The sequence below is a fragment of the Motacilla alba genome, chromosome 19, assembly GCF_015832195.1.
Source record: "Motacilla alba alba isolate MOTALB_02 chromosome 19, Motacilla_alba_V1.0_pri, whole genome shotgun sequence".
In the NCBI taxonomy this organism is placed as follows: Eukaryota; Metazoa; Chordata; class Aves; order Passeriformes; family Motacillidae; genus Motacilla; species Motacilla alba.
This window is the reverse complement of record NC_052034.1, coordinates 4,988,522-5,013,901: the sequence shown is the minus strand read 5'-3', so window position 1 is coordinate 5,013,901 and position 25,380 is coordinate 4,988,522. Positions and strand designations below refer to the sequence as shown.

General features: G+C 46.3%; 2 protein-coding genes across 7 annotated transcripts in view; one reads left to right on the top strand and one right to left on the bottom strand.

Annotated features, from left to right (window-relative positions):
- Positions 1–1,037: 1,037 nt before the first annotated feature.
- Positions 1,038–22,199, top strand: YWHAE (tyrosine 3-monooxygenase/tryptophan 5-monooxygenase activation protein epsilon). 2 transcript variants are annotated; one of them, XM_038157718.1, is made up of 7 exons: positions 1,038–1,241; positions 11,291–11,490; positions 16,158–16,264; positions 16,640–16,846; positions 17,862–17,998; positions 19,898–19,944; positions 21,284–22,199. In XM_038157718.1, exons 1-6 carry the CDS (start codon positions 1,178–1,180, stop codon positions 19,903–19,905), a joined length of 723 nt encoding a protein of 240 aa, XP_038013646.1. In that variant the 5' UTR covers positions 1,038–1,177; the 3' UTR covers positions 19,906–19,944; positions 21,284–22,199. The 2 variants fall into 2 exon arrangements, with proteins under 2 accessions (XP_038013646.1, XP_038013645.1); XM_038157717.1 differs by lacking the exon at positions 19,898–19,944 and having other exon boundaries at positions 1,039–1,241.
- A 377-nt stretch (positions 22,200–22,576) lies between these two features.
- MYO1C (myosin IC) overlaps positions 22,577–25,380 on the bottom strand; it is a 53,720-nt gene continuing 50,916 nt past the window's right edge. For all 5 annotated transcript variants that reach the window (XM_038157690.1, XM_038157694.1, XM_038157689.1 and 2 more), the window contains exons 29-32: positions 25,140–25,210; positions 24,807–24,904; positions 24,533–24,632; positions 22,577–24,008 (exon numbers count right to left, since the gene is read on the bottom strand). In XM_038157690.1, coding sequence (XP_038013618.1) covers positions 23,982–24,008; positions 24,533–24,632; positions 24,807–24,904; positions 25,140–25,210 — 296 coding nt within the window. In that variant the 3' untranslated portion in view covers positions 22,577–23,981. The remainder of the gene's footprint in view (positions 24,009–24,532; positions 24,633–24,806; positions 24,905–25,139; positions 25,211–25,380) is intronic.

Below are 25,380 nucleotides of genomic sequence, written 5' to 3'. Positions count from 1 at the left end.
CCATGCATCATCCCTTTTCATTTTCTAAAACCATTCTGATTTCAGAAATCGAGGCATTATCTCAGGTATTGAAGTCAATGCTCCTTTTGTTTTTCAGAAGTACTGTGTGAAGAACTCGTGAAACATTCAATTTTACTTCTAGATTTTCTAGCCTCTTGAAACTCTGAAATTACCACGTGCTACGCACTGGAGGTGATCCTTAGAGCAAACACCCTGGAGAGGCTGCAGAAACCTGGATCTGACCGTCTGCCTTTCGGTCACAGACCCACCCTGCCATGTGGGGCACACGCGGTGACTTGTACCCAAATATCGAGAGGGGGTAACTCAAACAGCGCTGTCAGCGTCTGAGGGCAGCACAAACACGGAGACATGGAGCCGCACTGAGGAAAACGCCACCGAGGGAAAGGCCCCGCCAAAGCCGGCCGAGGGAACCATCCCCGCCAGTGCCGGGCCGCCTCATCCTTCATCCCGCGTTATTCCTCACCTCGCCTCACCCTCACACCGCTTCATCCATCCTTCCTCACTCCTCACACCGCTTCACCCACCCTGCCTCACCCCTCAGACTGCTACATCCACCCTGCCTCACCCCTCAGACCGCTTCACCCATCTTGCCTCACCCCTCAGACTGCTTCACCCATCTTGCCTCACCCCTCAGACCGCTTCACCCATCCTGCCTCACCCCTCACACCACTCCATCCACCCTGCCTCACCCCTCAGACCGCTTCACCCATCTTGCCTCACCCCTCAGACCGCTTCACCCATCTTGCCTCACCCCTCACACCGCTTCACCCATCTTGCCTCACCCCTCAGACCGCTACATCCATCCCGCCTCACCCTCACACCGCTTCATCCACCCTGTCTCACCCCTCACCCCGCCTCATCCCGCTTTATCCCTCACACCGCCCCATTCCCTTTACTCCTCACCCCTCACACCCCTCATCCCGCCTCACCCCTCACGCCGCCTCACCCCGCCCCCCGCCCGTTGCCATGGAGCCGCCGTTGCCATGGGAGGCGGCGGGGCGCATGCGCGCGCCCGCGGGAGTGCCCGGATGCAGCGGGAGGAGGCGCTGCCGCCATATTTGCCCGGAGAGCAGCGAGCTGGTAGCTGCAGAGCCCCCCGGACCCATCGGCTGCCATCCGCCCCGCGCAGTCCCCGCCGCCGCCCCGCCCGTAGGACATGGACGATCGGGAGGACCTCGTCTATCAGGCCAAGTTGGCTGAGCAGGCTGAGCGCTACGATGGTGAGCGCGCGGGCTCGGGAGGCCGTGCACGGCCGAGGGGAGAGGGAGGGAGGGAGGGAGCGGCCACAAAATGGCGGCTGGGCGGGGGAGGGGGGCAGGGGCGGAGGAGGGGGCGCACACAAAATGGCGACGGGGAGCGCCCTGAGGGGCCGCTGGAAGCGGGGATGGGGGGCCGGGGCGAGGGGGTGTCTCGGGCCGGGGCGGGGCCCGGGGCGGGGGGCGGTGGCGGCAGGAGCCGGGAATAAAATGGCGGCCGCGAAGGGCGAGTCCTGGAGGGGGGGGCAGGGGAGCCGCCCCCGCCTCGGGGGGCCCCACAAAGAGACCCCGCTGCCCCTCACGGCGCCGCCAGCTCCGGCCGGCCCCGGCCCCGAGCTCCCCCGGCCGGGCGGCGCGGGGCGAGGGCGGCTCGCCGCAGACAACGCCCATGCCGAGCGCTCAGAGGGGGGGCCCGGCCCTCGGCCCCTCACCGGCCGTGCTCGTGGGGGTCCCCAGGGACGGGGCTGCGCTTCTTTCTCTGCCTTTACCCCCGGCTGGAGATCTGCTGCCCCTGGCAAACCCAGAGAGAGCGAGTTCTCACCCTGCAGGGAGCGAGTACATGATTCACTGCCCAAAGAAAACGCATATGCTTTCATTATGTGGTAGAAATTATTACAGGTAGTTTCACTTTCCCAGCGTTTTCTTTTCATCCTTTTTTCCCCTTCAAGTTTTTGTGCTATCCCTGATCATTTAATATCCGTGATGATTTAATATCTGGGGGAAAAGGGGTAGAGGGGAGGAACTGGCAACCCTGGGTGGTGTCTCTTGCCCCAAAAATGTCTGTCTTGCAACTGTTCCTTTTAAACATGGTTCCCCTGCATATAATAGAAAAGGCCTTTAATTTTCTCGACTCTTCTGACACTGTTACTTTGCCCTGAGAGCTGTGATTACTCATTTGAAGTGAAATAAATCTATGTGTGTAGAATGTGTGAATGCAGTAACACGTCATTTAGAGAGGTAAGAAGACGCTCCAAATATTTTCTGTTCCTAAGTTTTTATAGACAACATGACCAAGTTCTCACCAAATGACAGATTATTACTGAGTTATGCTTAAAAAACATCTGATGGCAAAAAACATCTGATGGCACCATTGTAGGAAATCTGAAAAATACACGTTTTGGGGAAAAAAAAGAGAAACTAAAACAAAAAGAAGGCCTAAATAAAACTCCATTCATTTAGAGTTCTCATGGGAAAATAGTTTAGAATTCATAGCAGCACTAAAGGAAAGGAGTCGGGCAGTCTCTGCAATAACTGAAGGACTTGGAGAAAGGAAATGCCCCCAGAAGCCAGGTATTGGGGTACCATGATTACCTTGGGGCACATCCATATTCCACAGAATGTGTGCCACTTCTGCTGAGGAGGGAAGGGTTCTCCACCTGGTAGGGATGAGTCAATGCCACTGGAAGTGTTGGCTTTGGTTTGAGTGGAAACCCAACATCCTGGAGGAACCATCATCCTTGGGAGCTCTTGAGGCATGACTGTCTTTCTGAGCTTTTCTGAAGTCAGCAGTAAATGACTTTGCTAGAAGGTAACAGGACTCTACCCCATGGCACAGATCTGCAATGCAAACTTCCTGTCAACTGATAAAAATTGATTGGGAAGGATTATTGCCTTAGTGCAGCTTTTCCCTGGGTGGACTTTTGGTTCTCCCAGTACCATGACTGTTTGCTAAACAAGCTGCCCAGAGCAAAATGTAGAAGACTTGTTGTGCTGTATTGCCTCTGAATGGGCATGAAACTTGTTACAATTCAGGAGGGAGCACTGAACTTCAAGTTGTCTTGTTTAAATCAGTGCTGTGGGTTTTGGACTTTCAGAGGTTTTAGGAATCAGGTTGGGTCAACATAATTTAAGATGCTCCCTCTAATTCTGCCAGCTGCTCTAAATGCATCTTCACTTCCCTCGTGTCCATGGCCTGGAAGAAAATGTACTGTAGATACTGTTTTATCATTTAATTCTCTGTTCCTGTTCAGCTGAAACAATTAAAAATGATTGGCATAATTTGTTCTTGTTAATGTGAAATAATGCAGTTCTGCCAAGATCATAGCTGAGACTGCTGAATAATTCTGTGAACAAAGCAATTTGAGAAGCAGTATGAGGAAAGAGTAAGCTAATCCTAATTTTGCTCCTCAGTTTGATCTTGGAGGTGCACAATTATAAGGCCACAGTTATTAATTGGTTCATATAAAATGGGGTGATGGTAAGTACTGGCTGCAGATACATCGGAATACAAGTCCCTTGGGTAATTCAAATATGACTTTGACAATTTTTTTGTGTTTAACATTAGAATAAGTGTAAACTTCTGTCCCATCTTTCTCCTGGAGATGGAAGAGTGGTGGGTTGCTATTTATGTATGGCTCATGGCATTTATAGCAGCACTTATGGTGGGCATCCAACTGTGGCTTCTTTGGTGTTACTTACCTGACCCACTTAGGGAATTTCTGAAGTCTTGGGAGCTGCGTTTGTGAACGGCTGGGAATGTAGTCCTGTGTCTGGGCTGTCCTCAGGATGGTGGCCCAGATTAAGAGGACAACTTTCTAGGTACTTTTGCAGTGTAAGTAGCACTTAAACCCTGATCTCCAGAGATATATTAAGAGATTTGGGTGTCTGACTATCTTCACAGATCTGCTTAGGCATGTTATGGCAAATCACAAAATGCCAGGAAGCTTACTGGCAGTACAGGAAGCTTGGTGAGAAATGTCACTCCCTGCTATTCCTTATTGGTAGAATAATATATAACTAAATGGAGCCCTTTTTTGGAAAACAATTGGAGTAAGTGATCATTGTGGAACTCTTTATATCAAGAGGATGTAGAGGATTCCTGTAGACTGCTGCTGAATATTGAAACCAATTCCTCTTTGTAGAAGCTGGGAATATCTTTGTTTCAGGTGAGAAACATGCAGTCTGTGAACAGATACTTCCAACAGCTGCTTTGTACTACAAGTCTTGGAGTACATTCCTTGGGTGAGGTGAAATAGGGGGGGTTCCCCCTCAAAACCAGAGAAGGTGCAGGTAAGGAAAGCACCCAGCCCACCAGGACGGGTCTCCTGCCTCCCAGCACAACAGGCTAACAGCTGGCTCCTTTGTCTTTAGAAATTGTCTGTCAGGGAAATGAATGTGTCTGTATGACGAAGGCAGGAACGTGTGCAGCAGTGGGTTCAGTTCAAGATTTGAACCCTTTTTAGGAAGATCTGTCTCCTGGTAACAGGTCTTCAGCTTAGAGCCTAATGAGGAATCAATAAGTCACAAATTAGAATTCAAATTGCATATTAATTTTGGTTTGCAGAGGGTTGGTCTCTTTCAAGCAGATGTCAAGCACACTTCAGTTTTTTTGGTTCCTCTCCCCATTAGTGGTTACCACTTACCCTGTTACAGCTCTTAGTGCTGCAGTGATGTGGGGTGTGACTGCTGTCTCTGAGGTAGAAGGCAGAAAAATCTCAGCATATCCCTAAGAATTGTAGGAATCCAAGAGTTAAAATATGGGCAAGGCAGTGCTAAAGGAGTAAGACTGTACATTTCTGTAAGTGGGAGTTGTACATACTGGGACATAAATTGACTTGTGATTATGAGCAGTTGTGTGAGAGAGGGCCTTTGTCTGTGCCTTCTTGAATTTCCTGAGGTACCAGGAGCAGACAAAGGAGACAGAATTCTACAGTTGGATGGTGAGGTCCTCTGCAAGGAGCCCAGAAGCTGAACTGGCTTCCAGTATTAGAGGATTGCTCAGTAGCAGATCTCAGTCAAGGGGAGATGTTTATGATGAGGCCCAGGCTTAAGATATGTGCTTTCAAACTGAAATGTTTGTTAGAAATAGTGGGGGAATCCTCTTGATTTGGAAAAGTAAATGCCCACAGCTTGAAGAGATTAGAGTAACGATTTTAAAATGTTCTTGTTGCAAGAAGGGCTTGTGGTAGACCATACAATTGATCATGCAGAAAATCCCACTGTTGCTTGGATAACTTGGCCCTAACCTGTGTTTCTCCATGTGTGCAAAGGTACAGGACTGTTTATTGCAGAGTCATGCTGTCGGGTTTGGAAGGGTTCTGACTGCACCAGCTGTTAGAAACCTTGCACAAGGAATAGCAATATAACCCTCTGCTTTGGCCACAAAACCATTGTCGAGCCGCTGTGCACGTTGGATATTATTTGGGTTTTTTTTTTCCCTCCTCTGCCTGTTGGTTTGTCTTAACTGGGAATCCACCTGTTAGGTTCTTTTATGCTCATTTGTGTAAAACTTGCATATTGTGATAAGGAACGCTTCTCATTTGTGCTTGAATTCTGGTCTGACCCTTAGAACCAGTTCAGTTCTCTAAATAAAAGGCAGGATTAATTTTTTTTCCCCTGTGAGTAGTTGTCTGAGCTGGTGACCTGAATGAGCCAGTTGAGAGGTCAGAGGGGTGTTGAGCTGGCAGGAGGGAATCGATAGGGATGGGTTCAGCCATCTCTGGATGCCAAACCCAGGATTCCCTAGGAGAGCACAAAAACCTTATGCAGGCAGTGTCACAGTGTGTTCAGAGGAGTTCCTAATGGATGGAAAGAGGAGCTGAACTTCCACTTGCTTGAATTTGGAGCTCATCAGTGTAGGGAGTAGAGTGGTGCCCACTGATGCTGGGTCTGCAGCTGTGGGAAATGAGTCTGTGGCATTAATCTGCACAGTTAGATTCATCCCTTACTGAAGAAAACACACTGGCCCCTATTTCTTCAGTTCTTCTCATGTTTGTTCCTACGAGTTTGCTGCTCCTAAGTCAGTACTTCTTATTTGCTTCTGTTTCATCAGAAACACTTCACTCAGAAATGTCAGCCTGCTTCCAGCACAGATCCCCTGTGATTCCACTGGTGGGCTTTCTCTGTTCTCAACACTTGAGTCTCATATTCATGCCTTCTTTCCTGTCTTTCAGCCAAGTGTTTACCCATGTGAGGACTTTCCTTCCTATCCCATGGCAGTTGAGTTCCTTAAAGAGCCTTGGGTGAGGGACCTTGTCAAATGCCTTTGGGAAATCCAGGTAGACTGTTCCAATTATGTCTCCTTGTCCATGTGCTTCCCTTGTTCGAGGCATGCCAGTAGATTTGTGAGGCATAATGGAAGGCCATGCTCTACAGGATAATGATTATGCATATACCCTCTTATTCCAGGCTTTTTTTAAACATAATTCCCATTGACTTGACCCCTAGTGAGTATTAGGTTGATGGTGTTGTAGGTCCCCTTGAGTGTCTGCTGGAGCCCTTCTCAAATGAACAGTGTAAACCACTTTGTGTTTGCTGCTGCTCTTAAAGCCCTGAGTGAGAGGTTACACACGACTGTTTAGGGTCAGATACTTAAGTTCCTGTGACTTGTTCCTGATCATCTTTTGTTGGTTGCAAGAATGAGCAAGTACAAGGCTACCACTGGTACTGAGTCTTTGAATACTGTTTATGGTGTGTGATCATCTCTGGTGGACACAACTTATTTTTTCTGCTGTGTCCTCCACCTCCTCACAGCTCACAGGATGCTCGCTTGCAGCTTTTTGCTCCTGAAATGCTGAAGTAGGTACTGGGCAGCAGCTTAGAAGCTCGAAGATCCTGGTTTGCTTTATTGTCCTTAGATAAGGGCAGTAGAAAAGATTAAACTTAAAACACAACTTCTGTTTGCTCATGTTCTGCTGCTACTAAGGGAGAATTAAGGCAGTGCTTCTGCTGCTCTTCATTACATAATATATAAGAATTATACTTTCTGGGTTCTCTTAAGGTCCATTTTGATTTGAGTATGATGACCATTACATCATCTCCATCTCACCTTTGCTCAACAAGTTCTTTTTCTGTTCTTATTTTAAGAAGCTGTCTCTCTTAAGTAGTTCCTCTTTTGGAAGGGAGGCCCCCCACTAAGAGATTTTCTAGCTCTTGTTTTTTTCCTGTGGTAACATTGAAATTCTTACAGTTTATGCATATGTGTGGAGGCCAGGGGGAGTTACTCCAGCATTGAGGTTGAAGTAGAGCCTGTGTATTGTTTGAAGTCACAAGGAGTGCCCTGGTTGTGAACAAAAAAATCTGACCCTGTAGCATCCTGGTTTGTGAGACTCAGGCACTGAACCAGAGGTTACAAACACTGTAGATTTCCCTTGCCAGGTTTCCTTTAGTGCATCAGCCTATGTTTGGGCCAGATGGTTTCTGTTACAAGCACAGATTTTGATAGAACTGCCAGGTACTGGCTATTCTCTTGGTTGGGTGTGCTGTTTGTTGTTTTGTATTGGGAAGGTTTTTAGGCTTCCCACTGAATTTGCTGTGCATCACCCATTTCCTTATTTCCTTACCTGAGGATACTGTAGTCCCCCTGGGTTTTTTTTTTTATTTCTAGAGTTTAAGCAGCAGCAAATATCTAGATTCTCATTCATCTCTGGTCGAGAGGGAGTCAGCTGTGCCCTTTGTTCTGTGGCTTGGCCCCCAAGGATGCTTCTCAGCACTTGTAAACTTCCCCATGACTTTTTAGTGTGGAGTAAAGCTTATTCTTTGTCTTTCACTTGAAACCCCAATCCCAAGCCTCGCACCTTGCTGTTCCAGGACCCTTTTGTAGGTGGCCGCCTCTGTCCCAGCCCTTTGTGCTTTCCAGGCTTTGCCTGCGTGTCCCTCCTGGTGGCTGGAGGTGACTCAGCAGGGTTTGCAGTGGGGAGCCAGCGTTTCAATCATGGTAGTAGAATATAGGAACCTAAAAAATGGCCTGGCCATCCTGACAGTTCTGTAGTATCTTAGGCAGTTGTTCGGAGTCTCAGCTTTTCCATGAGAATATACAAACCTGATCAGACAGTGTCTGTGTGTTGTGGTGTTTCTTAACCAGCAGCAGGTGCTTGGGAAGGATCTAAATCTAGGCCGAGCATGTCATTCTCCAGAATGTTCCCCTCTCCTTCCACAATTTACATTTCTGGGATTTCCTGCTCTGATGGTGGCATGATCTGACAGTAGCACAGTAAGTGACAGCCACAATCACCTGAGAGGCTGGAACTTAACCACTTAACTGCAGTGTCTGTCTCTGTGAATCTGCATAACACTGCTTTTTCCATAGTTCAGTGTAAGCATCTCTGGATTTTGTATGCAGTGAGTTGTCATTCCTGCAGTAATCCTTGTTAATGAAATGTAATCTCAGACTTGTATTTTGTCTTGAATAGTCTCTGACTGAGCTTTCCACCTCCTTGTGGAAATTTCCAGATAGGTAAAACTGCACTTAAAAAATAATTTGCTCTGTTGCTGGTGTAGGTGACTTTATTTTTGTATTCTGTTGGAGGAGATACAGATGGGTTTTCCCCCTGCTTTTGTACTGCCTGTGTTCTTAAGGTTTTTCATCAGGCTTAAATTTTCAGGGCTGGATTATGGCTTTGCCATGGAAGACCCAGGTATGTGCATAATATTTTGTCTTGTTGAAATATCAGCCCAGATTTTTGTATTTGTGAGCACAATTGGGCTCTTTACTAAACTAGAAACCTTTTTATCCAACAGCTTTGTGGGTAGACTGATAACGACTGATAAATCTTTCCTCTTTGGGTGGGACAGTTGTTTATGGGTAGAATTCTGATCTGTGGCTGTGTGGTGACCTAGTGACAGGATAAAGATTTTGTGAAGGAGACCTTTCAGTTCCTGTTAGTGTTGGGAGGTTGTGTACACAGTGTGAGGGGTGCTGAAGCTGAGGGGTTTGTGCTGCAGAACAAATGGAGGGACCTGAGGTGCTCCCCCATCCCCCAGCATCCTGTTCCCAGTGGCTGTCACTTGTCAGGGAGTCTATTTAACTTACTAACACCTCAGTCATAAAAGTGTTGGGCTGATAAGGGCTGTTTACTGATCAGGAGTAGTTGTGAGCAGGTGCCTGTTTTCCTTTGGCTCCCTTGTTTCCGTGGTTGTGGCTCTGCAGGAGGGTGGCTAATGACCTCCTTTGCCAACAGACTGAGACACTGACACAGGAGCTCCTTGTAGGGCAGGGTTTTGGGTTTGGCTTTGTACCAGCTATTGCTCAGCCAAATTGGATTTAACCTCTGTTTCAAGGGCTTGTAGATCTTCAGGCTGGTAAAAGGTAGATAAAATCCTGCAGAAGCCAAGCAGTTGATTAAATTGGTAATGATGTGTTTGAATGTACACTGAAAACAGCTACTCATTACAGGAAACAGCAAGTCTTGCGTGTAGTTTTTTATTTTAAATTTTCACTCTACACAAATGTGCTTCTAAGGAAGAGGTTGTGAAGGAAGCCTGTAGAGCAGTTGATAAAACGTGCCCCTTTTGCCCCAGTTGTTGCAATTTCCTGATCCAGGGCAGAAGATCTTGGAAGTTGTTGCTGTCCTTGTTCCTCAGCCTCCACACTTCGGGGCTGATTATTCCGTGTACATCGTTGTTATATGAGCTAAGTGTGAATAGATTTCTTCAGTAATTGTCTTCATTAAGAGGCAGGTTTTCTATAAGAGCATCCAGGAGTATGACTGCAGTGCTGTGTATTTAATCCCAGTAGATGAAGCACAGTAATATAAACCCTTTCAAGAGAAGGCAACATCTTCTGGAACCTGTGTGTTGCTTCTCTGAAGGCAGTAAATATTAGGCTTTGAAACAAGACCTGCATTTTTTGCTGGAGCTTGACAAAGATATGCAGGTCACAAAGACTGCAGGTCTCAATTCCTGATTGTCATTTTTGTCCACAAGAACTGTCAGGCATCTTAATCTTGAGCACAGCTCTATTGTTTAATGAACTTCAAAATATGAGATGGCTTAATTTGCATAATTTTAAAAATTCACAGCTTTTAAGTAGATTCTTTGTATGAATGGGATGGTAGGGTCATCCTTTAGGAAAGAAATCACTGTACTTGCTTTATTTAAGTAGCAAATTGTAGCTGTATTATATTGCCTGTAACTTAGCTGGCATCAATTACTTACATTTATGTTAATATTAATTGTGTGAACATGGAGTGTTCTAGGGCAGCTCTCAGATTCTTCAGCAAGCTCATTATTTTGCAATTGCAGGGTGGAGTTTTCAACAAATTTTATCAAATCCTTGGTGGATTGTTTTTTGTTACTTTCTGGGATTTGGAGAAGCAAAATCTGCTGATAAAAACAGAGCCAACATAAAATTTTGTCCTCCACATATGGAGACCTGTTGGTGACTGATAACACTGTTCCTGCCAGGGAGCCTACAGTCTCCATTGCTGCAGTAGCTTATGCCTGTTCAGGTTGTACTTTTGACATCTGAGGGCAAAAAATGATAGTTAAACTTCATTTGTGTATTTAACACTGTTCTTCTAATGTGTCTTGAGCAATCCCAGTGTGGTCAGGCAATGAAAGGGTTATAACCTTTCAGTCTTTGCTTCCATTGGAGTGTAGGAAAGCTGGTTTTGGTATTGATTGTTTTAACCTCAGGTTTAGAAATACTTTTCAACAGGCTTAAAATAGAAATATATATAAATTCATATTTTGTGTGTTACTTTTCAGTGTAAATGGCTGCTTGGCTGGGTACATGTGGTTGCTGTGGGGACACTCAGGATGATTTCTTTGTTACCAGTCCAAGCACCAAATTTTTCTTTTGGAGGTTCATCTTGCAGCTTTGCCTCACTTTCCTAGTAACAGTACTCATACATCTCTACATGTATTCAAATCTGGATTTTATATTTTTGTTAATTACCATGTTACACTGTGTTCCAGCTGAAAAATCAGTGGAGCATCCTTTAATTCCTCAGATTATCCTGATTGTGTCGAGAGCTGGATCACATTTGCTCACCGTTTCTCACTGTTCTCTGCTTTCTGCAGAGCACTCTGGAGAACAAACACTCCTGTAGGATTGTGCTGATAACTGTTATTAATTTTTGGAACCCTTGTAAAATACCAGATGAATATCAGATACTTTGTGTATGTGCTGATTGATTTGTTTGGAACACTCCAGGGTAACAGTGAGGAGTAGCTGGATTGAAGGAGGAGGGAGTCTAATTAATTTCCTAAGCTCTCATTAATGTACAGCTTGTACTGAATGATTTGAAAGATGCTTCAGGTGTGAGAGTAATTGCCTGACCCTTTCCTCCTAGAAATGGTTGAATCAATGAAGAAGGTGGCTGGAATGGACGTGGAGTTGACAGTGGAAGAAAGAAACCTGCTTTCTGTTGCATATAAAAATGTGATTGGAGCCAGGAGAGCTTCCTGGAGAATAATCAGCAGCATTGAACAGAAAGAAGAAAACAAAGGTGGAGAAGACAAATTAAAAATGATTCGGGAATATCGGCAAATGGTAAGATGGAGTTGGTATTACAGCAAAATGTCATTTAGTTCTGGTCCCCTTGCCATAAACTGCCCCGGTGTTCCAGATTGCCTGTGCTGTGCTGACCTGGAGTAGGGTGGCAGCCTTGGGAGGCTGGAGCTTGTTCTTTATCTGGAGGATGAATCTCTTGGTGGAGGGAAGAGCTGTGGCATTGCTGTGTAAACACTCAGAAGGGCAGCAGGCTCAGGAGAGGGAGGGCTTTTCCCTCAGCCAAGCATTTGAACTGCACTGGCACTTCCCTGCTTACTCAGGTGTGAGGCTCCACCTGCTCAGGAAGCCTCATTCCTTCCCTTCCAACCTCACTGACCCCCAAGCAACTTCTTTTTTTTAATTAACCCTGTCAAAGGAGGTGTTTGTCTATTAAACTTCCACTTCCTATGAAAGTTGCTTTGGATCATACAGTGACACTTTCTGTGATTCCAGTTCTCTGTCATAGAGTGTTCAGAACATTAACACTTGAAATGTCCATGGGGGGTTCTTCAGGCTCTTCTTGGCTCCTTGTCTTCTGTCCCTCCTGTTCCTGGGGATGTCCTGGTCATCCCAGCTGTGAAACTTGCGTGTGTAGCAACCTCCAGGGCCTTGCTGTTTTCTCTCTCTGGAGAGAGAGGGAAAAATTGATCCACATAACTTCATGCTGACTTAGTCAGAGTGTGCAGCTTTACCTAAAATGGAGAACTTGCAGCAAGCTCTGACTTCCATTGGTAAGGGCTAATGAAACCTCCAGCTCTTGGTGAGCTGTTGTTCCCCCTGCCCTAAATGATGGCTTAGCACAGAGCAGGCAGCCTCCCATACTATTTAAATCCCACACATTTCTGCAGAGACTTCAGCTCCATTATTTGAGGACAAGTGCTTCCACATGGTTCACATCTTCACTTCCAGAGAAGCAGTGGAGTCTGTTATATCACCTGGCACTGATTCATATACCAGCAATGGAAATGATCCTGGCTTGGCAATCTTCTCCCAGGAATGGCTCTGTCTACTTTCTGTTGACTCACAGGGTTTCTGTTGCTCCATGGAATTGTTAAAGTTGTGAGTTTCTAATTTTATGCTGGCATGCTGATGGGATGAGACACTGCCAGTTACATACAGTCCCAAATAACCTTTTCTTGATGGGTGTCTACAATCTCCTAAAAGAACATAGAAAACAAGACAACAGCTGTCCAGTGATTAAATTTGTTTTACACGGTGTGTTTCCAGATTCTTTTGCACAGGGTTTTGTGGGTGGTTATCATCATCTGCCAAAGATCCTTTAATGATGAAAAGACTTTTCTCCTGGTTTTGGAAGGACTCTAGAAATAGCCTTTATTCTGCATCTCTTTTTGTAAAAGATGTGTGCCATTCTGGGTGGACTGGGGTGCAAGAAGTACAAATTTGTAGTGCTTGAGGTGTCTGAAGAGATGGAGAGGCCACCTGAAGTCAGTGTCATGCCAACAGGGTGTTGAGCTGTTAACTCCTCGGAGGGAGCAGCTTTCACAGCTGCACAGGAGGAGCAGTGCACTGAGCTCTGTCACTGGTTCCACACTGGAGGAGGGGTGGCTGTGTCTGCCCAGCTCCACAGGGACTTCTACAAGAGCTTCCTGAGCATCATCTGTAGCTGAAAGCCAGATCCTGTTGGTAGCTGCTGGGAGACTTAATATGGGTTGGCATCTGCTCTGAGAGTGTGAATGGGTTTGGCAGGATGGCCTGGGAGCAGGAAGGAGCATGGCACAGGTTTGGGTGCTGCTGCTCACTGTCACTGCTCAACAGTAGCACTCCTGCCCTGTTGTGCTCAGTGCTTCCCTGAAGAAACAGCTTCCAGCAGAATTCTGCTCACTGTGATTCCCTTGTCAACAAATTCTGCCTATTGTAGCATTTTCCAGAGTAAGTTCATTGCTGGGGAAACCTTTTTCAGACTTGAAAGGCTCTGAAGAAGGGAAGAAAACCCCACCCCAACCAACCAAACCTTTCCCCCTAGACCCTGTCTGTGAGCCAACAAGGCCAGGTTTAAGGCACTGGGGAGTTGGAGAGATCCAGCATCTCTAAAAGACACATTTCTCATCTGCCAGAAGCAGCTGTGACCTTGCTCAGCTGTAGGGTGCTGCTCCAGTAGGAAGTGAAAGTTTCTGTAGTGGTTTTTGTGACAGTAATCCTTCCTTGGGTGTGGTGTATGTCAGCATGTACGGTAACTCAGCTCGTGGCTCACGTTGAGATTTCTGAGCTATGGCCAGCGTGACCTGGGGCAGAACTCCAGGGATGGTGGTGGTGGGAGGGCAGGGCTGGGCTGGCCTTGCCTGAACTGGGCACTGGGCAGTAGTGAGAGATGAAAGACACCAGAATGTGCCTCTTCCCAAGCCACTTCAGCTGAGTGGAGCCAAACACAGCCATAGCCATGAGGGAAAATGCCACTTAGGTGCTTCCTTTGTAGACAGGCTGCTCTCCTGGCTCCTGGGGCCATTTGGATACACAAAAGCTCCTGAATTTCTCATCTGGCTGCATCTCTGATGAGAGCACACTGGGGCTTGTGCTCTTCATCCTTGAGAGGCTGCAGTGGGGTGTGGCTGCACGCAGTGCAGTTCCTTCCCTTGCAGTTAAACCAGATCCATTCCCACACCATAGCACAGGTATTGACCTGCCCCTTCCTGCTCTGGAGATCTGGCACATGGAATGTGTGTTTCCAGTGCTCTGACTTCCAACCTGGGCTGTACTTTGGGGCAGCTGCCAGGCTCTCCTCCATCCCCCCCTTCTTAGAGAGTGCTCGCTGAGCCACTCTTTCTGGAACAGATCCTTCTTGTACAAGAGCTTTTAGTTTTCTTGTGGGTTTTTTGTTTGTTTGTTTTAATCACCTTGATTTATATTAAATCTTTTTAAACTAAGCTTGCTCAGGACATTTCCATTGCCCTGGACAGCAGCTGATCTCTGATAACTGTGACTGATCCTTTAAGCAAAGCTGGAAAAGGTCTGTCTGAGATGAAATAGAAGTTTGTACATGTATGGTTATTTAACTAAAGAGGATTAGAAACTGATTTAATTCTTTGCAGTTTTGCTGAAGATCTCTGCAAAAGAAGTCATTGAAAAAGAGGATCAAGAGGAAAGAAGTTTGCAGGAACTGACTGCTGGCCAAAGGTTTTATAGCTTTTGTAGCCCAAGAATATATGAAGTAGATTCTTCTCAAGTGACCATATTTCAGCACCTTTCTTAAGCATTTGTCACATAATTAAGTACAGCATCTTATTCTTCCTGTGAATGTCAGGGTATTCTGACATTTGTCCATGAAATTTGCTGACAGTTAATTTACCTAAAGGAACTTTTGCAAATCTGTTACTTTGTACAAGTCAGTATGTGTGTGTATGTGCCAGTTTATAATTTAATTTGGATCTGTAATTTGAACACCTTTGGGGTATAACTGCTGTGGTTACAAACCCAGATAGTTTGGGAGCTGTGTGGTGATAAAAGGATTACACGGCAAGGAAAATGTTTAAAGGAAGAAGGAAAAGCAAATGCTTGGGTGGGAGGATAGGAAGGGTTGATGGACTGAGTGGGGCTGCTCCTGTGATCCAAGACTTGCAGTTCCTGGTAGTTTCTTTAATGCATTTGCTTGAAATCTCTCCTTTATATGAAATTAGCCTGAGCCAGAGTTCTCTTCAGCTGTAGCTGTGAAAGTTCCTGTGAAATGATGAAAAAGCAGCAATGGATGGGTGACAGTGTGCATTAAACCAGCCACTCCTGCTGGGCTGACCTGGGGGCTCAGAGCCCATCTGGTTTGGGCAATGTTGATGTCACAGGAGGGGTTTCAGCTTTTCTGGCTGTGCTCAGTTTCTCTGCTTGCAGGTGTGAAACTCTCTGTGGTAAGCCCTGATCTCATAGACCTTGCTTTATGTTTGGACCTGGAAAAAATGAAGGTTCATGTGACTGTTTTCAGTTCAGACTATGCAAATCCAGTATCTGTTTTTAAATAAGGCTTTATATACTGTGTTTTTGGCCACAGATTTCACTGTCAGTGTTGATGATTTCTGCTTTTTCACTGAGTTGCTGCGCTTTGTGTTTTTCACCTGCTTCTGGAGCTTGTTTTCATCTCGTACCTGACCTTTGTTTGTGTGGCACATCTTGATTCTGTTCTGATACTCCATGATTTTTGTCTTAAGGCTCTATTTTTAGAGCTTTGCCTCCAAGGACTCAGTAGAATCTGTTGTGAAGGTGCCATTTAACTCTGGGGTATAATGGAGTTGAGCTGATTCAGGTTAATTACCTTCAAATTGTCCCCTTTGCTGTTGCCACTTTTAGGGCAGCCTTCTGGGATCAAAAATGGAAGGAATTGAGTTGTGCAAGCCTTGCAGTAAGGAATTACATCCTGAGACAAACTCAATGCAATGCCCTAGCAAGATGTCTTTCAAGGAATTTACAGTTCCACTGTTCAGCTCCCCATTTCATCATCCATCAGTCCCTGCCTCTTGTGTGTGCCAGCTAAATGTGCACAACTGTTTCGCTTAATGCACCTGTGGAGCAGCTGCATTTATTTATTTTTCTTCTGTCTTAACCCTCTTTGGAATTTCATGATGTTACCTGTTTGATATTTGGGTACTTTTGAAAGCTTTTAGGCTTAAGTGCTCACCCTCCCCCCTCTTCTAATTTTTTGTCATATTTTTATTTTTCTTAACCAGGTTGAGACTGAACTGAAGTTAATCTGTTGTGACATTCTGGATGTACTGGACAAACACCTCATTCCAGCAGCTAACACTGGCGAGTCCAAGGTTTTCTATTACAAAATGTAAGTACCTTCCTGAGAGGAAAGGCCTGAAATAGAGACAGCAATTAAGTAGCTGCAATGGGAACTTAAAATACACTGTTGTGCAGCTCTTAGATGTAAGAAACGGCCGTTTTAATTGAGTTGCTGCTGTAGAAATCACATCCCTGCTTGGCTTTTTTTTATTTTGCATGAGCTGAACACTTGTAAAGAGAAGAAAAGGCGTGTCCTGTAGTGATGGTTTCAAATTCCCTCAGCTCCTGGTGCAGTGTTGTGTAGACAGTAACTGAGCAGCCAAGTGCTTGGTGTCTGAATGTCTAAACACTTCAATTTCAGCTGTTAATTTAATGGCTGGTGGGCAAACAAGGATTACTGACTTCCTGCTGTTTCTGTTCTCAGGAAGGGGGACTACCATAGGTATCTGGCTGAGTTTGCCACAGGAAATGACAGGAAGGAGGCTGCAGAGAACAGCTTGGTGGCTTACAAAGCTGCTAGTGATATTGCAATGACAGAACTCCCACCAACACATCCCATCCGCTTAGGACTTGCGCTCAACTTCTCTGTATTCTACTATGAAATTCTTAATTCTCCTGATCGTGCCTGCAGGTAGGTGGTGGCTGGCAGGGTGGGAGTATGGGAATGCTGTGTGAATACCAGACAAGCCAGGAGCAACTGCTTTTCCTGCTTTCCTCCTGCTGATGTTGGCTGTGATTGATGTCGATTCGCTGGGAAGATTTTCAGCATCACCATTTTCTTTGGAGTCCAGAGCCCCCTGTTTGTGTGGGAGGAATGGTGTATGAGTGTAGGAATGTGCCCCCTATGGACAGAGTGACAGAACCTTCCTCTGTCCCCCAAAAAGGAAAGAGCCCAGAACTTTCTCCTAGTGATCAGGTAGGAAAATCACTGATAGGACCTTGGGGGCTTCACCTCAAGTTTGGGGACAGCTAATTGGCCATAAGCCAAAAGGTCCTGCCTGGGCCATTTAGTAGAAAAGGACAGAACAAAGAAACCAGATTGCTTTTGTGAGGTGTCTTTACCAGGAGCACAAGTAGGTGGCACCTGGATCGGTTTGAGTTTGTTATTTTGCCTTTTAGTAAACCTTTTTTGTTCCTGATGCTGTCACATCAGCCTCCTGCTGCTTTTATGCCTCTCAAGGAATGCTGAGCTATTCTGGGGTGTAGTTTGGGTGTTGAGAGCTTATCAGATCAGCTCGAAACCCCTGGGCAAAATGTTATATATGAGAGGCAGAACAGTGATAACCTTGAATTGATCAGCTAATGGCAGTTCAGCAGCTTGCCAGGTTAACTCTGTGCATGCCCTCAAACTGCCCAAGGTGTGAGGTGATTTAACTTGTCTTGAACAAGCTGGAAGGGGTGGTGGCACTGATTTCTGTGACCTGTAAGCATGTTCAGAGTGGCAGTGATTAAAGCAAATACCGTTTCTCTTCTGTCACTGCAGGTTACACTAAATTTTTAGCAGCACTTAATCAAGATGTAGAAACGCTTAAAAAAACCAATATTCTTGAGTAAAAAGTTTCTTTAAGCACAGAGTGACTGGTGTTAAGTTGTGCTCCTGGATTGTGTTCAGCAGTATTTGTTAAATCTTTGTTGTGTCATTGCAGGTTGGCAAAAGCAGCTTTCGATGATGCTATTGCAGAACTGGATACACTGAGTGAAGAAAGCTATAAGGACTCTACACTTATCATGCAGTTGTTACGTGATAACCTGACACTATGGACTTCAGACATGCAGGGTGATGGTAAGTGAGTCCTGCTGGAACAGCTCATCCTGACCAGGGAGCAGAGTGTGGAAATGGAGAGCCTTGATGGTTTACTTGTCTCTCCTAATAAGGACCCTCCTGTCCTGCCTTAACACTGGGTCATGTGATAGGGGTGACCCTGGGGTCTTTTGAGCTCTCACTTGAGGGAAGAAGGTGTGGAATTGGCAACACTTTGTTGTTTGTCCCTCCCCACGTGGCAGCTGTGATGACTGTAAAAGCAGTGACTTCATATTTAATCTTTTCTTCCTGCTTGTCATGCTCATCTCTGGCTGTCATTCCAAGCAGGTGTGAACCTCCAGTGCAGGAGGAAGCCCTGCAAATGCTTCAGTTCCCCTTTATTCCAGGTCACTTCATTTTCTCATTGCCAGAGCAGATGCCAGATGTGTCCCCTGGCAGTACCAGGGTGGGACATGGATTGCTTCTGTTCCCTAGCAATGGATAGCACACATTTTTGAAGTGGTTTTGGCACACTGAATGGACTTTCCCAACACTTAAACTTTCACATTCAATGCTTAGTATAAATCTACTAATTTTAGGGTTTCTCTCTTGGAGACACGAATGAAAAGAGCTGACTTCTTTACTTTTAACTTGGAGGGGAAGAAATAAGTCCTGTTAAGATTATTTTGGGTACCTGCCAATGCCCAGAGCTTAGAAACAACACTGCTGAACTTCACATAAATATGTGTGTCTTGAATTTTTGATAAGCTGTTCCTTGTAGCCACACAGCATTCCTGGGGGTGCTTCACTGGTGGTGTGTCCATTTGAAAGCAAATGCAGAATCTTTTAACTCTTTCCCAGTTTCCTGTTTTTATGTAGGGTGATGGGTTTGTTTTGAAGTGTTGTTCCTCCATAGCTTCTCACTCTGCTCTTTGGGCTGCTGAGCCTGGCAGTGCTGTAAATGTGTGGGGTCTTGGCTCTTGGTTTATTCCACATCCCAGTGTTTGAGGCTCTTGCACCTCCCTTTTCAAGGATTATCTCCTGGTGCAGGATGGACCCTGGCTGGATCTGTAGACTTTCTCTAAACAGTGCAGGTGTTGAATGCCTTCCTTGCCATAGGTGGGCATTGGAGAGGAGAAATGTATTTCAAATTTCCTCTATTTAGATATAACCTTTACTTTTTTGGGGGGGGGTCAAATCCCCTGGTAGTCTGTGGAGGCCATTTTAGTGGAGTAACAAGGGTGGATCAGTGTGGGATAGTACCAATATCTTCCAAACAGTGTCTTCCAAAAGTTCCTGATTTTCCCAAAGCTGAGATCTCTCATGGATCTTGGACATTGTAGAAATTCCACAGGATTATTTACAGGCTCTTTAGATTTTGAAAAAAGAAATAGAGATCTAAATTTCTTGCTCCACAACGTGAAAGATAGACATTTTTGTTCTTCCTGAAGTAGTTCAGGTTGTCCTGGTTACTGGTGCCAGAAAGATGATGATGACAGAATTGAAAATACTTTAGGACTTCTTAAAATCCTGGTGGAATTCTTCAGATCCAGAAAAGTGATTGTGTAGAATGTTTAGACAGAGGTGCAAAGTTAAGTTTCCTCATACTTTGCTAATACTCTGAGTGCATTTCCAGCTGGTGGTTCCAGAGCTCCATATTCCCAGATGAGCAGAGCCTTTGAACAATAAACCAATAGTGGCACAATTAGCAGTTTCCAGGGGATGGGAGAGGCTTGGAAAGGGCTTGTTCTTTGGCATTAAGCTTTTCCCTCTTTCCATTTCAGCCATGTAGGGATGTAAAGCCAGGCATGACCCAGCTGCTGCACTCCCATCCCAGTCCCTGTAGCTTTCCCATGGCCCAGATGAGTGTTGAGTTTATTTCCACACTTGTAATGTCATCTCCATATGATTCCTGTTCTCCCCTTCTTTCCTGCTGTATAGATTCCTAAAGGAAAGTCCAACTGTTCATTTCCTAAAAACTCTACTTTGTAAGTCTCTTGTTGTGGCTCACTGGGGTTTTCAGTGTCAGTTTTCCTGTCACTAACAGTGCCTGCCTCTGTCACCCGCTGCTGACAAACGCTTGTGTCCCTGCTGCCACTCCTGTGGCACCTGTCCTCTGCCCAGGGATGATGTGCTTGACTAGGATCCAGAGTAACTCACATGTTTGGGAATTGAGCTGCAAACCTGGATGGATAGAAGAATATTTGGGCATGGGAAGTACTTCACAGTGGCTTGGTAGAGGAGTATTTGCTCAAGTGTGTTGGTTAGAGCATGCTCAGATTTTCTAATCTGGGTTAAAGCCTCTGCTTTCCTCTTTTCAATAGAAATCTATCTATAAACTTCATTCTTGTTGAATGTCCTGTGTTCCTAGGCCCTCTCTTCCAAAATCTACTTCCGATTGTACCTGCTGGTAATCCTGAATCTGGACATGCTCTGAGCAAACATTCTGGTTATCTGCTGGAAGTTACCAGTCTCATTTGATTGGGTTTTATTGCAAATTAAGTTTTTAATTACTAATTTCTGTTTATTGTCCTTAAGAGAACTATTATATGTGGTTACAGATAATTGTAAGCATTTTTTCAGCCTCCCTTCTCAATTAAATGACTTGTGCATGTGTGATGGCTCCAGCTGAGGTACCTGGAGCTTGCCCAGTTGCAGCAGAATTTTGGTAAAGCCCTGCAGAAGGTGTTGCATGGAGCTCCCTGGGGCAGCTGGAGTGTAGCCAAACTGCAGGAGTCTATGGACAGCCCCATTCCACTGTGTGGCACAGCCTGGTTGAACAGAGACATTTAATTTCCACAAGAGGTTTTTCTTTACTAACCTTAAACCCAGGGGTTTTTTTTGTCAGGTTGGACTTGCAGTAGGGTGTTTTTCATACCTTTGGTAGTTCCTGCCATCAGTGTAACTGTGTAAAATTCCCTGAAGTGCTTTGCTGTTGAGGCTTGAGTGGGCTTGGGCAGGAAAAGAGATGATGGTTTGGGGATTTCCAGATCCAAGGCTGCTGTTGATCCCCAGCTGTTGCCATGGTTTCTGCCTGGGCTGTGCAGCCCTTGCTCAGCAGCACTGCTCACCTGAGTGGTGTCAGTTCCCAGGGCTGGGTTGGTTTGTCCTCACACGTTCTAATGGCCTGGCTGCAGTTGTGTGTGAGGGTGCAGGTGATTCCAAGGCTTCGTTTCCATGGGAATGCTTCACTCTGGAGCTGCAGTGTGGAGTGGGAGAGTGAGCGTGTATTGCATGAAAATATTAATCTCTAGGTGCTTGTTGAGCTGTTCTGCAGCTCTCAGTTTTCAAAGGTAACGTTTTCCTCCCTTCCTCCCGCTTCCACAGGTGAAGAACAGAATAAAGAAGCGTTGCAGGATGTGGAAGATGAAAACCAGTGAGACACAAAGGCCAACAAGAGAACCCATCTCTGACCACCCTCCCCCTTCCCCACAAAAACCCTCAGTGTCACTCTGAGAACCACCAAATCTGACTTTTACATTGGGTCTCAGAATTTAGGTTCCTGCCCTGTTGGGTTTCTTTATTTTTATTTTTTTTACACAGTTTAAAAGTTCTTAAAGGCAAGAGTGAATTTCTGTGGATTTTACTGGTGCCAGCTTTTAGGTTCTTTAAGACACTAACAGGACTGCGTAAAGGCTCTTTCAGCATTACTGTATTGTCTCTGCCAGCTGTGGTGACATTGCCATCAGACCTGGATGTGACACCTGAAGGCCGTGTAGGGAGAGATTGGTCCTGGCCAGGTAGTGCTCATGTGGTGGCATCTTTTCTTTTTTTTATAACTGTTTAAACTGAATTTTATACCAATGTTTCAACTTAATTGGGTGTTTAGCTTGAAGTTGCGAGGTTGCATTTGGGACATTTATTGTAGTGGTTTTACTGTATAAAAACAAAAAGTTTCCAAACTGCTGAAATGTTGCTGAAAATCATGGTGCTGGTAACAGTTCAACAATCCGTGGCTGCTCATTCTTGCCTGTTCTTTACTTTCCCTCCAAGCAGGTTAGCATTGAAGGTGGCATTGATAAGCCTGCATGCGTGTTCAATATTTTTTCTTTTCTCCCTCCCCTCTCCCCATCTCCCTTCGCTCGCTCAACCTCTTTTGTTCAGTATGTGTAACTTGAAGCTAATTTGTACTACTGGATATCTGACTGGAGCCACAGATACAGAATCTGTATTGTTCTTACTGAAACACAGCATGGAATTAACATTAAACTTAAATAAAAGAAACCTAAATTAAAAATGCCAACCATCACTATGAATTTCTTTTAGAAGAGTAACTTTCCTTTGTTGCTTGTACTAGGAACAGTTGGAGGGGGAGAGAGCAGCAGGAACAGCCTTGTTCTTCAGACAGGAGCTAAGGAAGATTTGGTCTGAGCGTGAGTTGTGCTGCTGGGAGCAGCCCTTTGATCCAGTCTTTTCCTGTATAAATCCCTGGGAAATGGTCGGTGAATTCCTCTCACCTGCTGTTCTAGTTCTCATCCAGTAGCAGTTCCATAGATGGAGAGAAGGGACACAGGTGATCTGCTCTGCTGGGAATAACCTTCTTGGAATGGACACAGAGCTGGGGCTGGGGTCAACCTCGCCCTAAACCACATAAGGAAACTGCACCAGAGACAAGGGGGGGTTGGTTTTTTGTAAAAATTTATTCAGCGTAGTCTGGCAGAGGTTATACACCAACAGCTGCAGCGTGCTCTGCACACACTGAGCACAGCTGGGGATGGCCTGCAGTGTATCCCACATTCCAGCCAGGAGCAGGGCTGGACAATGGCATCGTGTCAGGAGCCAGAGCAGGACAGGGAGCTGAGGTGTGACAGAGGCAGCAGCGGGTGAGAGGCATTCAGGGCTGGCTGTGGCTGCAGCAGGGTGGAGGGGAAGGGTGTCTAAGGCAAGTAGAGCAGGATGCATGGGCTGGGCTGGGGAGCTGTGCCGTGGGTGCAGCAGGAGTTCCCCATGCAGCCCCGCACCCTGCAGCTGTTTGGATTAAAGGAAGGTGCTGAGGAGGAGCCTGTGCTGCAGCCAGCACCCAACCCCTGTGGCCCTGGAGCTGTGGGGCAGCAGCAGTGCCCAGCCCTCCCTGGTAAGGCAGCACTGAGGCACTGTATAAATACTGTGGGAATCAGACTTCCAGTTATGGAACAAGAGGAAAAGCCATTTTTCCTGAAGGTGCTGCTCTGAGCCCGCGGAGCTGTGTGGGAAGGGGCAGTGGGGACTCCCAGACAGGGAAAGATAAGTAGTGGGGGAAGCTCACGTTCATCCCATGGCCAGCCCAGAGCAGTGGTAACCTCTGCAGTTTGTATTACATTGTGTTTGTGTGGATATGAAAAATTCCTATGGTATAAAAATAGAGAGCAAGAAATGGGACAGCTGACTTCAAAAAAAGATAAAAGTCTCTGGCTCCTGATCAGTGAAGTTAACACCATGGGTTTTTCAGGTTATACCTTGTAACCATAAACTAAAACCAACAAAAATTCCAAATCTAAAACATAAAATTTCCACATCAACTCCATCTCTCGTAGTGCATCTCATCCTTGGCTATAAAGTATTTACAGGTTTTACTCATTTACACAATATGGCTTCACTATATTTGTAACACAAAGCATTAAAACGTCTCCGAGCAAAATTCTTCATAAAACACTCTGAATACAAAGTTTGGCATTTCAGTGATTTGGCTGAGAAAGCAGCAGAGTTACTTGTTTTCTGATTGTGCTTTTTTTGATGATGACAAGCACAAATTTTGGTCATTTCCATCAGGGCTTAAACTCTTCCTCAAAGCCCAGCTGAAGGTCCCGAGCTGAGGTTGCAGGGATGCTGTGCTGGACCCCACCTTCAGTCGGGGGAGGAAGAGAGGAGAAGGCCTTTGTCTGGGACTTGGAGAGTAAGACAAGAGAGCAAGGATGTATTTTGTGGTTGTTCTGAAAGTGCAGGTCTTTGGTAGTAACAGAAAGAGCAAAGCGAGGAAGGGGGGGTGTGCTGGGAGCAACGTTCAGCCAGTTCCATGGGGGGAAGGTCCTGGAGCAGGGAATTTTCATCATCGGGAATTCAACCGAGGAGCAACCTGCAGGAGAAGGACAGGGTTGAAAGTGTGTTCAGAATGCTGCAGAAGTTTTAATTCCTGAACATGCTGGGGCTGCTGTGAGGATGGGCAGCCCTCTGGTCCTAACGGGAGCGCTCAGCTCTGCTGGAAGGGGTGCCAGTGCAGTCTGGATTTGTGCAGGATTTATTTCTGAATACGCTGGGGTCTAACCATGCATAAATCAGCTGTGGGGCTGATCTGACTGACACGATCACCACAAACAAGCTGAGAAGGGGAGAGGATTTTGTTTGCATTCTTAAATCTATCTAAAATTTGATTTGCTATAGACTAATGAATCTTGGGGTGGAAATAAAAAGTGAGGACAATCCCTTGCTGAGTGTGAGTTTGGCAGCCCCTCAGGGCTGCAGGAGCCCTGTGCCCAGCTCCAACTAGGGGAAAGGCTGGGATAGCAGGGCACTGCCAGTGGCAGGAACATCCCATGGCATGTGTCCCATGCCAGAATGCTGGTTTGGATCCAGGGTAAGTGATCCCCAGCCCACACTCACCACTGTTAGATGCCCGTTCTTGGCTTTGGCTATGAGCAGCTCTGATCCCGAGATGAAGTCAATGATCCCTTCTTTGCCTTGTCCCACTGTGAACTTTATGCTGTGAAGAGCAGAGGGTGAGAACAGCCCTGATGAGCATGTGGGACTCTCCAGGAGCTGGGTGTTAACAGAGCTGCAGCAGAAGTGCTCTGGAGCCTTGGCTGAGGTGGCCTGGGTACATTTGGGTGGGGTACAGGAAGAAGCAGAGCTGGGGCAGGGCCCTGCTCTCACTCACCTGCCCTGGTTGATGTTGACGTTGTTGATTTTGTTGGCCAGAATGGCTGCTTTTGTAAGTGTCTCAATCACATGGTCACTCTGCAGGACAACATCACCCTGGGAGGAGAATCCATGCTTTAGGATCATGGCTTTGGTGTCACTGCACCAAAACTACCCTGCTCTAAGGGACAGGGACAGCACCAGAGGGGGCGAACAGGCACTGCTGAGCCCCAGCAGTGAGCACAGGGCAAGAGCAGCAAAAGAGCCGGCACAAAGTCACACCCCTGTCACTTTGTCACCCCCTCGCAGCTGGATGTGCTCCCTGGAGGAGGGAGGGATGAGCCCCCGGTACCTTCTGCTTGTTGTCCTCACAGTGCACGTGCAGCACAAACAAGTTGTCACTCAGGCTGCTGACGGAGATGCCTGGGGAGAGACGGGAGCGTCACTGCACTGCCCGGACTGGAGAGGGCTCACACTCACCCAGGAATGCAGCAGCTGTTCCCACCCAGCACAGCTGAGGGGCTGCAGGGAGAGGCTTCAGCCCGAGGCTGCAGGGCCCACGGTCCAGCAGGGTTGGCAGTTTCCCCCTGTTG